At 37.2% G+C, this 17,830-nt stretch overlaps 1 protein-coding gene across 1 annotated transcript; it reads left to right on the top strand.

Annotated features, from left to right (window-relative positions):
• The first annotated feature begins 1,230 nt into the window (after positions 1 to 1,230).
• On the top strand, positions 1,231 to 1,941 carry LOC141673924 (uncharacterized). Its single transcript, XM_074480652.1, has 3 exons — positions 1,231 to 1,244; positions 1,352 to 1,443; positions 1,580 to 1,941. The coding sequence occupies exons 1-3, from the start codon at positions 1,231 to 1,233 to the stop codon at positions 1,939 to 1,941; spliced, it is 468 nt and encodes a 155-aa protein (XP_074336753.1).
• The last annotated feature ends 15,889 nt before the right edge of the window (positions 1,942 to 17,830 follow it).

Raw genomic sequence — 17,830 nt, 5'->3', positions numbered from 1 at the left:
CTTTAAGGCAGTCGAAACAGAGGCAAGGGTGATGAAATAAATAATAAACAGATATGAAAGTTTATCTGGTCAGGCGGTGAACTTCAACAAATCCACGATCATATTTAGCCCAAACACAAGCATAGAGACTCGAGCAAGTATTTGTGGTATACTAGAGGTCCAAGAAAGTGAAACACCAGGTAAGTACTTGGGACTACCAATGGCAGTAGGGAGAAGAAAGTGTGAGGTGTTTAACTTCCTAACCGACCGAGTGCGTCAGAAATTACAGAACTGGCAATATCAGTCAATTTCCAAGGCTGGTAAGTATACGTTGCTGAAATCTGCAGCCCAATCAATTCCTAACTTTTGGATGAATCTCTTGATTATTCCATAGAGATATGTACTAAAATCCAAAGACAGATGAATGGTTACTGTTGGGGTAATGGTAGAGACAGTAAAGGAGTACGGTGGATGAGTTGGGATAAGCTTTGTATGGTTAAAGAAGCAAGTGGGCTGGGCTTTAAGAATTTACACCAGTTCAATATTGCCATGTTAGCAAAGCAAGGGTGGCATTTTTTAAATAACTCAAATCCATTGGTGACGAGTATTATGAAAGCAAAATACTTCCCAAATACGGATTTCTTGACTGCAAAACTGGGCGACAACCCCAGTTACATGTGGCGAAGTATTATAGCGGCTCAGGAAGTTATTCAACAAGGATGCAGGATGAGTATTGGCACGGGTACAGATACATCAGTGTGGAAGATCCCTTGGCTTCCATGCAATGAAAATGGGTACCTTACAACGCCCATGCCTATTGAATTGGAGCACATAAAGGTCTGTGACTTACTGGATGTACAGGAAAAGAAATGGGATGATGCGATACTAAAAGACTTATTTAATGAAAGGGATATTCAGCTTATACAGAATGTTCACTTGCCTTTACGAGACACAAAGGATGACTGGACGTGGTTGTTTGATGGAAAAGGGGAATTTACAGTTCGTAGTTGCTACCGTCAATTGGTTGGGGAATGGAATACACCAGACGCGGTCTTCTGGAAGAAGTTATGGAGTCTTGAACTACCTGCAAAGATTCATTTTTTTCTTATGGAGGACATGCAGAGCTTGTTTGCCAACTGCTACAGCATTGATTGAAAAAAGAGTGAATGTCGATAGTAAATGCTCTTGGTGCCAGGTAGAATCTGAAACTTCTAAGCATATTTTGTTTGAGTGCCAATTCGCGAAAGAAGTATGGGAGACTTCAGGTATGTCACTGTGGGATCAAACATTACCACACGAGACGATTCTGGACTTTTTGAAGAGATTATTCAGTAATGACTCAAAGGAGAAATGTGCCCTATTAGTGCTTCAGTGCTGGAGTTTATGGAATCGACGAAATAATTGGGTGTGGAACCGAATTTAGACCTCCTTTTTTTGGACAATCAGTTCAGCATCGACCTGTTGGTAAGTTGAAAGACAGCTCAATTGGAGAGCACCAGAATTAACACTGCAGCAGCAAGATCAAATGTCAAAAGATGGCAGAAACCGCAACAGCATTGGGTGAAGATTAACATTGATGCAGCTGTATTCATGGATGCAGGTTTTATTGGAGTTGGAGGAGTGATTCGGGATGAGACAGGTATGTTTAAGAAGGCTATGTGTAAGCAGCCGAGGGGGTCGTGGTCAGCACGGGAAGCAGAGGCGTTAAGCCTCAAAAAAGTATTGTCCTGGATGAAAACTCATGGATTCACAAACTGTATCTTTGAAACTAATTCAAAGCTATTGGCTGATGCATGCAATGGTAGTGTCGGACGCTCATACTTTCATTCCATTGTTACTGATTGTATTGAATTATTTAAGCACTTTGAAAATGTGCTAGTACGTTTTGTACCTAGGTCTGCGAATGAAGTCGCCCACTTGTTAGCAAGGGTGTCTCGTTCTATGTCAGGCTCACAAGAATGAGATATTGATCCTCCCAACTTCTTGTATGATGTACTTTCAAATGATTTGATTTAATGCAAGTACTTTCTTCGTCAAAAAAAGAGTCTATTGCCTGAACCCTACGATAAAAAAATAAATAAATTAATGATTAACATTTAGTTACATTTTTTTTCATGTTCACTTAAAGTTTTGCATGTCCTGTAAATTTATAAATGTTAGTCTTCACTGTGTTAATGTTATGTTCTCTAAACTAATTAGATAATGTTATGTTAATATTCTATATACTTTAGTCTTTTATATTTTTTATTAATGTTACATTTTTTTATTTGTACCATAATTATTTGTTTTTTTCTTAATTTTATTTGCATATAGTATATTTCTTTTCCCAGAAATTGGTTGACTAAAATTTAAATTATATTTATAAATAATAAAATCAGGAATTCAATATTAAAAACCATAAAAATATGCAGCATATTATATTCATAAATGATTTATACAATATATCATTTAATTACAAGGAAAAACATGTAAAACAAAATCGTTACAAGGAAACACATGCAAAACAAAATCGCTACTTTCACGGTTTGAGTTTTTTAACAACAAATACACGTGGTGGTACTATGTACCTCAGCATCTCAACCCCAAACCTAAAATAAATCTAAGGAGTAATATTTAGTTACTCAGTTACCCATATAAATTACCATTTGTTCCCTCATAATATACTAATAGACTTATAATAAAAAAAAATTATAATCTTTTTCATGTAAAACATGTTATCTTTTTCTATTTTTCACAACTAAAACTTCTTTCATGGTAAGTCTAATTTTATTAAAACTAAACTAGAGATAATTAGTTTATATATATATATATTTATATAAGCAATGTCGAAGTAAAATAAATTAATATAAATTTTATTCGGACAAAAAAAGTATACAACTAATACAGGGGAAGCTCTCACTAACTAGCTTTGGGCTGCCTACAGGTTCGTCCATACAACTAAATATATTTCCTGTCATCGAAAACATGTGTTAACGTGTTTCTGTACTAATACAGGTTAAGCAATTTCATCTAAAATTCTGAGTACTAAAAAAGGGCACCAACAGTTTGTATACTCTTTGTTATGCCCTAAACAAGTCCCCATGAGTATACATGTGGGCTGAGCTCTCATGTGTGAGCTGAAATTGTGGATGGTCTGGACTCTCATGTGTGAGCTGAAATTATGGATTCATGTGACTTGGCTTGGGCCAGCATATGTTGGGCTCTCACATAAGAGCTGGTCTCTCACATGTGAGAGCATGTTGGGCTCTCATATAAGAGCTGGTCTCTCACATGTGAGTTGCGTTCTCACATGTGAGCCGGTGGGCTCTCACTTGTGAGCTGAGCTCTCACACGAGAGTTGGAAAGTGACTTATAGATGACTGAGTTGCTCGTAAATTTCGGGACCGATACGGGTTATTCCTATAATTACGGGAAGAAATGCGGAGATGCCGCGAGATTGTCGGAAGCGTGTGAAGCCGGTCGAGATTTACGTGACTAATTGGCTGAAGGCCTGACTTTATCATGGGCTTGGGCTGCACGGGTTGAAGAACCCTAACTTTTAGGTCACACAACACTGTAGAAGGGGGTTGAATACAGTGTAGAATACAATCAAATCGATTTAGAACACGAATAACAGAAAATAGATGTATTCGATATAATAAACCATGTTACAATGGAACTGTTCTCTCTCAGTGATGAACAAATATTACGAGAGCTGTTAGGTTACAATGTATGATCTTCTCGATGATCGTAACACATATAGTGTAAACCTATGTCTGTGTTTATATAGACACACAGTTACAAGATAACTTCTAATTGATATGGAATATAATTTTGTCTCCTAAAATATATCAATCAGATATCTTATACAATTCTTCTAGTCCTCTAACTCTTTCCATGCATATCTTCTTTTGTATTAGTCTCGATCTTCTTTCCTGTAAATCAGCTTCCTTCCTTAACTGTTAGTCCTCCAGTACCTAAGTTCTGATATCCATCTTCTGATAATCTAAGTCCTGATATCCTTAAGTCCTGACTTTCAGTAAGTCCTGATTCCAGTAAGAACTGATATTTCCTGTTTGTTAAGATCTGAAAACTAAACATGAAACATATTAGACATGACATCTCAAATATATCCAACAATCTCCCCCAACTTGTAAATTATGCAAGAATGTACAAGTTAATAAATTTGACGATGTCAAAAACATTTAAGTTCAAATGCAATAAGAGTTTAATAAGACTATTAACTACAACTTACAAAACATCCAGCTTTACCAACATCACTGAATCAATCTGAATCCATAATGATTCTTAACAAAATCAATTATCATATTATCTTCAGCTTTCCTCAGAACTTCAGCTAACTGTGCTTTGACCTGCATCAGTTCTTCTTCTTTACTATCACCAATTTGATAAATGGTTGTTCTAAGAGCTTGAATGGATGTTCTTTCAAGTCCATCACCAAGTCTGATAACCTTAGGATGTGAAGAGTTTTCATTATAACATAAGCATCTTCCTTTTAGAATAACTTCCACCTTAGCAGAATTCTTCAGCATAGGAATTTCTCTTCCATCACTTTTAGTAATCATTGGACTGTAATGAGAAGTCTTTGTACCAGAGATTTTGAATAGATATCTTATAGCCTTCAAAATGTATCCTAACCATCTTGTAACATCAGATTTTACTTTCAGAAGATTGTGAATATGTTGAAGTTTTCTGACAGACTTCTTTAGTACATCAGTATTAGCTGGTCTATAAGTCCTTCCATCATTGAGAAATAAGATCAATTTCTCTTTTAGATTCTCTTTGTCATGAGCATCTATCATAATTTGAGCAGACAACACCTTGTCAATGTGCCTTTGTTTGATTTGTTCATATGGTTTGTCTGTCAACATGAAAGGATCTCTTAAAGTAACCTCTACTCCTGTTCGAATCTTCTCTTCGTCAGAACCTAATCCAGCTCTATCTCTAGGTTGCTTGGCTCTCAACCCAAATGAAGCGAGTTGATTAATCATGAGATTGGATTTTAGTTCAACTGGAGTAGCTTTCTTCCATAACAGCTTCTTCTTATCAGCAATTGTCATTTTCTTAAAATCAATTTGAGCATTATCAGTAGTTGATCTCTTGATAGCTTGATCAAAATTTGTTGTTTCTTCTATACCTTACTGTCCTTTATTCTGAACAATAACTTGCGCAGTGTCAGAGGTTATTTTAGTTTCTTCAATTATCTTTCGTCTTTTCATAATTTGAACAGTTTCATCTTCAACAAGATTATCATCAGTTACTTGAACCATTTTACATACTGGTTTCATCAGAGCTTGAGAAGTTTTCAAGTCCAGTGGCTTGGTTGGTTCATCAACTTTTCCTTTCCCTTTGTCTTTGGGATCACTCTCAGTTTGTGATCTAGTCTTGAACTTTGAAGTTTCAGAATTTGACTTTTCCTTGATCACAATGCCTTTTTCCTTAGATCTTGGAGGTTTCTTTGCATCAGAAATTTTAGACTTAAGATTTATCTTCTCAGCAGCAAATCTAGCTTCTTCCTCCTTGAGAGTTTCTAAATCCATTCCTAGATTGTGTTTCAGAAATAATCTTCTTGCTATCTCCTCATCAAGTGTCTGGATTTTAGGATCTTTGTAATAAACAGTAGTATGCTTCCCCTTTAATTTCAGAGTTTACAAAAACTTCTGAGAGTCTTCAGATCCTGACTGAATCAGAATATCAGAACTTGACATCAGACTTTGTTTATCAGCACTTGACTTCAGTCTTTGAGCATTCACAACATTAGAACTTGACTTGTTTTGAATAGAAGATTTTCCTTGAACTTTTCTTTGACCTCTGCTCTTTTCAGAGTTTCCTTGGTCATCACCTTTATCATCATTTTTCTTTAGTTCATAAGTAGGTGAGCATTTGGACTTAACTACCTTCTCCCCCTTTTAGGCATCATCAGGAAGTAAGAGAGAAAGAAGAAGTTCAACTGAAGATTGGATTTCTTCCAATTGAGCTTTCTGAGAAACTTGGTTAGTCAGGACCTCATCAATTTGGGCATGTTGCTTCTCATGAATCTTCTCAATGGCTTCAATTTTCTCAAGAGTAGGTCTGATATGTCTGTTCTTGTCAAGCTTAAGTTGTAGATCTAGCTTATCAGCATGTTCCTTTAGTCTATCAACCTTCTCAAGAGTAGAAGTATATAGACCTTGAAGATGTTTTGTAGACAGAGCTGTGATCTTGAGTTGTGCCTTAAAATCAGCATTTGTGAGCAACTCATCAGCTTTTGCAATATGCTCTGTCAGAACTTTAGAACATGGAATAAAATCTGATTCATTCCACTTCTTGGTCCACTCAACACCTCTGTGAGTATCCTCCCAAGGAATAGGTGCTTCCTTTTCAAAAAATTTCTTCACCAATTCTTCCTTGCCCAGAATAGGAACTGGATGCTCAGCAGAAACACTGTCATCAAAACTTGAGAAAGACTTGTTAGGAATATATGTGCATTAGTTTGATGATATGTTTAACAAAACACTTAAGTAGAAATCTAGTGTTTGTAGCCTCAACGGATAAGACCATTTTGGCTATCCGTTGATGGTGTAGCTTTACTTAGAAATAAGTCTAGTGTTGTAGCACATTTCAGTCTCTGAATTTGAGATATAAATTCTTAAATGTTGAGGGAAATTATAAGTCATGTTGACTACTAGAGGATATGCAGATATGAAGGCCAATTGTAAGTATTTCATGCCTTGTAATTTTGTACAAATGAAATGGTGTCAACGGATAACTTAAAGACCTTCAACGGATGAGAAACAAAGCTTCAACGGATGTCTCTAAAGCTTCAACGGATAACATCCTTCAACGGATGAGTGCATCAACGGATAGAGCTTCAACTGCTAACACAACAACGGATAAAGCCATCAACGGATGAAGGCTTCAACGGATGTTCTGTTAAATAGCAGTTGACAAGTGGTAGTTATACCTACAAACAGAGGCACATGGGTTGACAGAGACAACTGAGATGTGGTAGCCTATTTCAGGAACATCAGAAAAAGCAGTCGTTCTACTCTAGTATAAAGAGGCAATAGTCAACAATGCACTAGAGTAAAATGGAGAAGAAACAAGTGGAGAACTTATTTTATTATTATACTTTTTATCTTTGTCTTCACTTGTAAACTTGGTGATATATAAACCAAGTAGCAGCTAGTAATTAGAAGAGAATTTTTCCAGAGCTGTTTAGAAAAATCTTGAGAGAAAAATTATCTAGTTTGTACTAGGACGCAGCTGTGATCAACTTCTTGAATCACAGATTTTCTGAAATACCATCTCTGGTGGAACAACAATCCACCAGAAAAGTTTTTAAGGTCTGTTGTGTTCTTTACATTAGTGCTTGAATATATATCTGTCTGTATTAGCTTAAAGCAATTCACACACTTGTTTATCTTGAACACAAAGCCTTTAAAACTGCTCAAAACTTGAAAAAGTTTTGAGATTTACATTCAACCCCCCTTCTGTAAATCTCATTGTTAGTCCACTAGGAATAACAATTGGTATCAGAGCAAGCTCTTGACACACAAAGAGTTTAAAGATCTTGGAAACTAACAAAGATGAGTAAGAAGGATATTGGAGTAAAAATCCCAGTTCTTGACAAAGACAGTTATCACCATTGGAAGGTGAAAATGCACCTTCATCTACTCTCTCAAGATGAAGGTTATGTAAACTGCATTGAGAATGGTCCTCACATTCCCCACAAAGTAGCCACAGTTGCTACGGCCACAATTGCTGTTGGTCAATCCATTCCAAAACCTAGAGCAGAATGGACAATGGAAGACACAGAAGAAGTCCACAAGGATAAGAAGACTATGAACATTTTGTTTAATGGTCTTGACAAGGATATGTTTGATAATGTGATAAATTGCACAACTGCCAAAGAGGTTTGGGACACAGTTCAACTACTGTGTGAAGGTACAGAACAAGTAAAAGAAAACAAAATGCAGCTTCTCATTCAACAGTATGAGTATTTTCATTTTGAAGAAAATGAATCTTTAAATGACACATTCAATAGATTCCAAAAGCTATTGAATGAACTGAAGCTGTATGGTAGAGTGTACCAGGTGAAGGATTCAAATCTTAAATTTTTAAGATCCTTGCCAAAGGAATGGAAACCCATGACTGTCTCCTTGAGAAACTCTCAAGATTATAAGGACTTCACTCTTGAAAGATTATATGGAATCTTGAAGACTTATGAACTAGAGCTGGAACAGGATGAGGTATTGGAGAAGGGAAGAAAGAAAGGAGGTTCAGTTGCCTTGGTAGCTGAAAATGAGAAAGAATGCAGACAAGAAACTGTGAGATCTACATCAAACTCCAAAGATGGCACAAACAAATCAGAATCAAGCAAGGGTAAGGAGCAAGTTGCTGAGAATGAAGACAACTCCAGCCAAGATGACTCTGATGGTATTGATGAGCATCTTGCATTTCTGTCCAGGAGATTTGTAAAGATGAAATTTAGGAAAAACACTAGAGCCACTAAACCTCATAAGAACATGGTGGACAAATCCAAGTTCAAGTGTTTCAATTGTGGTATAAGTGGACACTTTGCAAGTGAGTGCAGAAAGCCAACTTCTGAAAAGAAGAAATTTGACCAAGTAGATTACAAAAAGAAATATTTTGATCTGCTCAAGCAAAAGGAGAGGGCTTTCATTACTCAAGAAAAAGACTGGGCAGCCGATGGAGAAGAAGAGGATGAAGATGTGGAATATGTCAACTTGGCTCTCATGGCTGATTCTGAGGAAAATGAAGTTAGTTCATCAAGCAACCAGGTAATCACTACTGATTTAACACAACTTACTAAAGAAGAGTGCAATGGTGCTTTTAATGACATGTCTACTGAATTGTATCATTTGCGTGTGTCTCTTAAATCTCTTGCTAAAGAAAATAGTAGGATTAAAGAGAACAATCTGTTTTTAAGTAATAGAAATGCTGTGTTAGAAGATAAGTTGATTGACCTAGAGAAAACTAAGCTACATTGTATATCTGTTGAAAATGAACTAGCTGAATCTGTTAAGAAAGTCGAAATACTTTCTAATCAATTAGAGAGAGAGCAAGAGGTGATTAAAGCCTGGAAGACATCTAGGGATGTTAGTGCTCAAATTGTCAAGGTCCAAGGAATTGAATCATTTTGTGAGACTGCCTGGGATAAAAACAAAAAGAAAATGGAATTAATTGATGGGCTGTCAACGGATGTGGAATCAACGGATGATGAAAATTATCCGTTGAAGGAAGAAAAGGAGCATCCGTTGAAGGTTCCTCAATTAAAACAGGCAGATGTTTCTAAAAGTGAAAATCTAAAGAAACTCAACAAAAAGTTTGGTTCAACTTCCAAGAACTTTGTCAAAGAAGAAGCAAGCACATCCAAAGATTTCAGTAAGGTGAATATAGGACACATGACCTTAGAACAGTTAAAGAATAGGCTCAAAGTGGTTGAGGATAAAAAGGAAACTAAAAGGAAATCTAATAGAAATGGGAAGGTAGGGGTTAACAAACATAACAATTACACACCTGATAAGTATGCTCCTAGAAAAAGCTGTGTGCATTGTAGTAGTGTTAATCATCTATCTGCTAATTGCAAATCTATTAAGAAAACTCCCATACCTGTGCCCTCTTCCATGCCTAATATGTCTGCATCACCTCTGCATGTTATGCCTGTTATGTCTCAACAGAATCCTTATGCACATTTTGCAAACATGCCATATTTTAACAATCCTTATCTTGCTGCATTTAGTATGCCTCAAATGCCATACAATATGCCAATATGGAATAACATGCTTGCACAATCCATGCCTTATCAAATTCCAAATGTGCTAAATGATTCTGTGACTAACCCTACACCTCAACCAACTACATCTAAGATCAAGGTTGACTCAAAGTTACCTAAGTCTAAAGATGCAGGAGGAATGAAGTCTAGGAGAAAGGCTAACAAGAATGGACCCAAGGAAACTTGGGTACCAAAATCAACTTGATTGATTTTATGGTGTGCAGGGAAAAAGAAGAAATCTATGGTACTTGGACAGTGGCTGTTCAAGACACATGACAGGAGATTTCTCCCTGCTCACAGAGTTTAAGGAGAGAGCTGGCCCTAGCATAACCTTTGGAGATGACAGCAAAGGGTTTACTATGGGATATGGCTTAATTTCAACAAGGAATGTCATAATTGATGAAGTTGCATTAGTTGATGGTCTCAAGCACAACTTACTGAGCATCAGTCAACTATGTGATAGAGGGAATACAATTTCCTTCAATTCAGAAGCCTGTGTTGTCACCAGTAAGAAAGACAACAAAGTGGTTCTAACTGGAGTTAGAAAAGGAAATGTGTACTTAGCTGACTTCAACTCTACAGATGCAGAATCTATTACTTATCTCTTCAGCAAAGCAAGTTCAGCTGAAAGTTGGCTATGGCACAAGAAGCTATCCCATTTGAATTTCAAGACAATGAATGATCTAGTCAAAAAGGACTTAGTTAGAGGAATTCCTCTTGTTGAATTCTCAAGGGATGGTTTGTGTGATACTTGTCAGAAAGGCAAACAAAGGAAAGCATCATTCAAAAAGAAGCTTGAAACAACAATTGATGAACCATTACAGCTGCTACATATGGTTTTGTTTGGACCAGTCAATGTATTGTCAATTGCAAGAAAAAAGATATTGCTTGGTGATTGTAGATGATTTCTCAAAGTTTTCATGGGTCTATTTTCTTGGATCAAAGGATGAAGCAAGTGAAATCATTATCAATCACATCAGGCAAGTCAATAATCATCCTGACTTGAAGGTTAGGAATATCAGGAGTGACAATGGAATTGAGTTCAAGAATTTGACAATGAGGCTGTTCTGTGAAGAAAATGGAATCATGCATGAGTTCTCAGCTCCAAGAACACCTCAGCAAAATGGGGTAGTTGAAAGAAAGAACAGATCTTTAATTGAGGCTGCTAGAACAATGCTTGAAGAATCAAAGTTACCAACATATTTCTGGGCTGAAGCTGTTAATTGTGCCTGCTACACTCAGAATATTTCTTTGATCAATCAAGCTAAAGGCATGACTCCTTATCAGTTGTTCAAGAGAAGAAAACCAACTCTAAACTTTCTTCATGTCTTTGGATGTAAATGCTTTATACTGAGAAATCAATCTGACCATAAAGGGAAGTTTGATGCAAAGGCTGATGAAGGGATATTTGTTGGTTACTCAGCTGGAAAATCTTATAGGGTCTACAATCTAAGAACCAACATTGTTATGGAATCTGTGCATGTTGTGTTTGATGATAAAAAGATTGATGGACTAACAGATGAGGGACACCATGAAAGACTCAAATTTGACAACATTGAGATATATTATGATGATAGTGAAGAGGAGATTGATGGAGATGACACTTCAAAAGGGATTCAAAATATGCCCTTGGATAATGCACAAAATTCTGCATCCGTTGATACAGGCAATGCAGTATCCATTGAAAGACATAGTGCATCATCCGTTGACGTACAAAATGAAGCATCCGTTGATCATAGTTCATCAACGGATAATCGATTTACATCATCAGTTGATAGAACTCCAAATTCCCTGCAAAGAACCAACAACTCAGGGGGAGTTTCAACTGATCAACACTCTGTCTCACATCACGACAATACTGAGGCCACCTCATCTAGAGCACATCTTCCACCTCAAAGGAAATGGACCAAGAATCATCCCTTTGAACTGATCATTGGTGATGCATCATCTAAAGTGCAAACAAGAAAAGCTACTCAAAATGAATGTCTGTATAGTAGTTTTCTATCTCAGGAGGAACCTAAGAAAGTGAAAGAAGCCTTAATGGATCCAGATTGGATATTAGCTATGCAGGAAGAGCTGAACCAATTTGAGAGAAACAAAGTTTGGAAGCTGGTACCCAAGCCAAAGAACAAGAGTTCCATTGACACAAAATGGGTATTCAGAAACAAGATGGATGAAAATGGCATTGTCATAAGGAATAAAGCCAGATTGGTTGCTAAAGGCTAATCTCAACAAGAGGTAATAGATTTTGATGAAACATTTTCTCCAGTTGCAAGACTTGAAGCCATCAGAATCTTTCTAGCCTATGCAGCTAATGCCAATTTCAAAGTCTATCAGATGGATGTCAAGAGTGCATTTCTAAATGGGGAATTGGAGGAAGAAGTTTATGTAAGCCAACCTCCAGGTTTTGAAGATCAAAATTTTCCAGACCATGTGTATTATCTGTTGAAAGCACTCTATGGACTAAAGCAAGCACCTAGAGCCTGGTATGAGACTTTGTCAAAGTTCCTTCTAGATAATCATTTCACAAGAGGTACTGTTGACAAAACTCTCTTCTTTAGAAATGTTAATGGCTCTAAGATACTTGTACAAATTTATGTAGATGATATTATATTTGGATCTACAGATGATAAGCTTTGTAAAAAGTTTGCTAAATTAATGCAAAGTAAATATGAAATGAGCATGATGGGAGAGCTAACTTACTTTCTTGGGTTACAAGTAAAACAAGTTAGTAGTGGAATTTTCATTAGTCAAACTAAATATATTTATGATCTTTTAAAGAAGTTTGACTTAATGGATTGTTCACCTGCAAAAACTCCCATGGCCACTGCCACTAAGCTTGAATTAAACAAGGCTGAAAAGTCTGTGGATATTACAAGTTATAGAGGCATGGTTGGCTCACTTTTATATTTAAATGCTAGTAGACCTGATATAATGTTTTCTACATGTCTCTGTGCTAGATTTCAAGCTGACCCTAAAGAATCTCACTTAGTGGCCATTAAAAGGATTTTCAGATATCTCAAGGGGACTCCAAATCTAGGAATTTGGTACCCTAGAGAGTCTGGTTTTGATCTAATTGGCTACTCAAATGCAGATTATGCAGGTTGCAAAATAGACAGGAAAAGCACAACAGGCACCTGTCAATTTCTAGGGAACAAGCTTGTATCATGGTTCAGCAAGAAGCAGAATTCTGTTTCCACATCAACAGCTGAAGCTGAGTACATTGCAGCTGGCAGTTGCTGTGCACAAATACTATGGATGAGGAACCAGTTATTTGACTATGGTATGACTGTTGACAAAATTCCAATATTTTGTGACAACACAAGTGTCATTGCCATTACTGAAAATCCAGTGCAGCACTCAAGAACCAAGCACATAGATATCAAGTACCACTTCATTAGGGAACATGTGATGAAAGGTACAGTGGAACTTCATTTTGTTCCAAGTGAACAACAAATTGCAGACATATTTACCAAGCCACTTGATGAATCAACATTCACAAGATTGGTAAGTGAGCTAGGTATGCTTAATTACTCTTAAAATTCATGTCCTTATTGCAATTTAAATTGAAGCCTGAAATGTATTAGCTGCAAGAACAAATTTGATTTTTAACACAGATTATTCCATCAACGGATATTCCCTATCCGTTGAAAGTCAAAATTGTTCTGTCAACGGATGTTCATTATCCGTTGAAAGTCATATACATTTCTGGAATTTTTATCCGTCAACGGATAAAACTGAAGTGCTCTTCAACGGATGACAGTTTACCTTATCCGTTGAAATATCACATCAGTCGATTCAGGTGTTTCACAGCCGTTGATCCTATTGTCTTAACCGTTGATACTCATACATACAGCTGTATGTATTTGTTTTAAAGGTAGTTTTTAGAATTCTTACAGTTTATTCTTAAACGGCTGAAATTCACTTACATATATTTATTGTTTAATCTCTTATTTATGCTTTTTAATTTGAGAAAGTATATAAGCCCTTCTGATTTTTCATTTTTTACTTTACGCTTTCTTGAAATTTCAAAGCTTTTACCATTTTCTCTCTGCAAAACCTTCAAGTTATTCTCTGCAAATTCTACTCACAACAATGGCACCAGTAGTAAAGATTATGTCTCAATCCGGATTCATCTATGAGAAGAACAATTTCATAGCTTTGGTAGAAAAGAATGAAGCCCACTCCGATTATCACAAAATGATGGACTTCATTAAAAACTGTAAACTTAGCTATGCAATGCTGGAAGCCCCAACGATTTACTGTGAAGTAGTTGGGGAGATTTGGACAACTGCTGAGTTCAACTCCATAGATATGACTATCTCCTTCACTCTCAAAGGTAAAAATCACTGTGTTAACTGTGATGATTTACTAGCATGTTTTAAATTACCTGAGAACAATGCCATGACACCACACACTGATAATGATGTATCCAGCATGTTAGATTCCATAGGTTATTCTCTTAACTCTGCTAGTTTAGGGAGTATTAAAAGAAAAGGCCTTAGGAAAGAATGGAGTTTTCTTGGGGATGCCTTTATCAAGGTTTTCTCTGGGAAAATTAGCAATTTTGATGCCATAACTTCATCTCTTGTTAATATGCTCTATATGCTTGTTTCTGATAGGTATTTTAATTTTAGCAACTATGTTATGCTAGAATTGGGTACTAGATTAGGTAACAAAGCTAATAGATCTAATAACATCTATTATGCTAGATTCTTTATGTTATTGGCTAACCATGTTGCTGAAGGTTTGGTCATAACCAATGAGAATAATAAACTCAAGTGCTGGGCACAAGAGAAAAGAGTTCTTGCAGATTTATTGAGAATGGATCTCAACAGCAGTGTGCCATTGGTATATTTACCAATCATGAATGCACCTCAGGTAAGTGAGGTAATTGCTTCTACAACTCCTACTTCTTCCAACCCCTCTATTTCTTTATCTTCTAGTGTGGCCATGGAATCTGTGACAATGCCCCAACAGATTCCTACCAAGGTCACCAAAACTAAACTTTCAAAATCAAAGACAAAGAAAACTACCTCCGTTGTTTCTCAAAAGACAACAGTTGTAACATCTACCATTAACCTTGAAGGGAGTGAACAGGGTGTGAGTGGTGAGGGGAGGGGTGAACATCAAAGAAACCCCCAGGATAAGGAAGGAGAGATAAGTGCTTCCCAAGCTAGCCAAGCCACAGTTTCTCAAAAAGCTGTGGTGGTTGAAAGGGTTACTAGCATATCCCTAGCTGCATCCTCCCAAAAGGATGTAACTATTGAAAATAGTTCCCAACCAGGAACACAGAACAAACGAGGGAGGGACACTAAAGCCAAATACTCACCAACAAAAGCCTTTATTAGAAGAAAGAGAGCAAAAACCCAATCTTCTACACAGGGTGCACACACTGCACAGATACATCCATCTGTATCTATGCCTTCTCAAACTCAGTTTGATGTGGCTCCAACAAATGTGGAGTCACAGCCCCATTCTCTCACAATTAACACACATCAATCACCACACACTTCTTCACCATCTCTAGATGTGGATATGTTATTCCCATCAATTCCTGATTCTCCCTCTTTACAACTCAGGGAGGAGCCCCACTCAAATACAGGTGATCATCATCTTTTAGATGATTTGTTGGATCACCCGCAAATTCTTTCAGATGTAATTGGAGGATCTGTGTCACCAAAACTCATATCAATCTACACAGATTCAACAGTTATATCACTTTCAATTTCTACTTCTTTTCCTTCTTCAACGGATATCACTCATCCGTTGACAAGTGGTTGTTCTTCAACGGATAAGCTTAACAGCAGTTATCCGTTGATACCATCAGTTTCACCTTCAACGGCTATTCCTCATCCGTTGATAGTCTCTACACACACAACTGAAACAATTCCAAGTGTAGAAGACTTGATTACTGTACAATCACTTTTAGGACTGAGGGAAGGGAGTGACAATTTGAGTGAGAGGCTGGGTTGCTCCCAGGCAAAAGGAGAGATTGAGAGCTCAAACATGCATGCTATTTTTTCCAGCATGGCAAAAGTAAGTGAGAGGAGTACCACCTTAGTAGGTGAAGGTGAGGGAGTGAGTTCTGTGAGCCAGGGGGAGCCCCTGATGCAAGAACATAGAGAAAATGAGAGAAAGGCAAGTACAGCAGAAATAAGGATGGATCCAGCCATTGCTAGTGAGTCAATGATTGTGAATGATGCTGAAAAGGAAAGACAATTTCAGCAACATTACAAAGCTGTTATTGATAACATTTCCTTGGATGCTGACACTTTTACTCATCCTGTTTCAGCCTATCAATTATTGGCTGCACAGGGCAATGTGGAGGCAGAAAAGACACTACATCTAGTACATACAACAACATCTCTTCAAAGGGACAAAGCTGCTATTAACAAAATGCCTTCAACAGCTGGTGAGTCATTTGAAGAATTTGGAGTAAATTCTGATGATGATGACTTTGTTTCTTCTGATGGAAGCATGAACTTAGGGGGAGATGAAGGCCCTAGTTCTATTCCAAATCTACCTGAATGGGCCTTCACAAAGGAGTCTACAACAGGGCAATTCAATGTCTCCTTAGTCAAACAAATCAGTACTATCAAACAGGCCATTCAGAAAACTTCTCATGCTGGTACAAAGGCTATCCTTACAGCTCACTTGGAGTCCCTGCATCTCATGAAGTTGCAGCAAGTAAGACAGAATCTGAGTATGGATGAACTCAGAAAGGATATTGCTGACTTGAAATCCTACAATTCTGAAAAATTGGATTCAGTTATGCCCTATGGTACAATGCAGGACATTTTGTTGAGATTGAAAAAGGAATCACATACTGAAAAGAGGTTGGCCAAATTGGAAGACAGAGTTCAAGTTATTGAAGATTCTGTGGCCACTATTCTTCACAACCAACAATCTCAAACAAATCTACTTATGCAGCTGGCAAAAGCACAGGGCTTGACCCCTCTCCTTGATGATAACAAAAAGGGGGAGAGTAAAAGGGAAGGGGAAGGAGAGCCATCTACAAAAATCCAAATATCTAAAGTGCTAGTTCCTGCCATCACTACTTCTCCAATCATTCAAATCAAAGGAAAGCCTAATGGAATTGATTTAATCCAGCTAGCAGCAGCTGAAATTCAAGTGAAAGAGCAAAGGAGGAGAATTGATGAAAGGATGCAACAACTGTTTGGTTCTACACAAGATAAATCAATATCTGTGAAACATAGCACAAAGGTTGAACCAATCAATATGGAGCACAAGCCAGAAAGGAGAAATAAGGTTGAAGAGACTTCTTTCAAGAATCTAAAACCTATGGTTCTCAAGCCCAACACTAGATCCAGCAAGGACTCCACAAAGAACCCTCTAGACTTTGCTCAGATGAAAGAAGTGGACTTTCTTCTTCCAAAGCCTGATGAAGACAAAGTTTTGGGTACTAGCATCATAAAACACAAGGAGACCATGGATGAGGCAGTAAGGAGAAACATGGCTATTATCTTTAGAGAGGGAAAGAGCATATGTGTGATGCAAGGACATCCCAAATTCTCAATAGCCAAGAGGGAAGAAACCAAAAGGTTAAAGAAAGAAGCTGAAAAACTCAAGGCTGACAAAAGAGCACAAGCAAAGCTTGAATAAAAGCTAAAGTCAAGTCTAGTTGAAAATGAAAAAGGAATTGAAGTCAGGGGTGAAGACAAGATTGCAAACTTAGATGAGGTTTTTGGGAGTATATTTGGTGAAAGTATGGAGGAAAAAGAGGAATGGCAGAAGGGAAACAGAAGAAAGGCCAAGGCACATAGAAGGAGTGAAGGCAACACTGAAGAAACTAAATCTCTACCTTCCATACCTGAACCCTTTGTTGCTGATCCCACTATAAACATCCATGGTGAACCAATCATCCCAAAAGAGGAACCTATTGATTGGGACACCATCAATTTTCCTACCTTTTTAACCACTCTTCCACTACCAAAGAAACAGAAAAGAAAATCCAAATCTACACCTCCCCTAAACTCTAAGAAATTCACTCAAAAACATAAACCTAACCCTAAGCCACCCATTTCTAAAGATGATTATGTTCACATCTGT

This window comes from Apium graveolens, chromosome 7 (assembly GCF_009905375.1).
Source record: "Apium graveolens cultivar Ventura chromosome 7, ASM990537v1, whole genome shotgun sequence".
NCBI lineage: Eukaryota > Viridiplantae > Streptophyta > Magnoliopsida > Apiales > Apiaceae > Apium > Apium graveolens.
The sequence above is the reverse complement of the archived record's forward strand: the minus strand, read 5'-3'. Positions and strand labels throughout refer to the sequence as shown.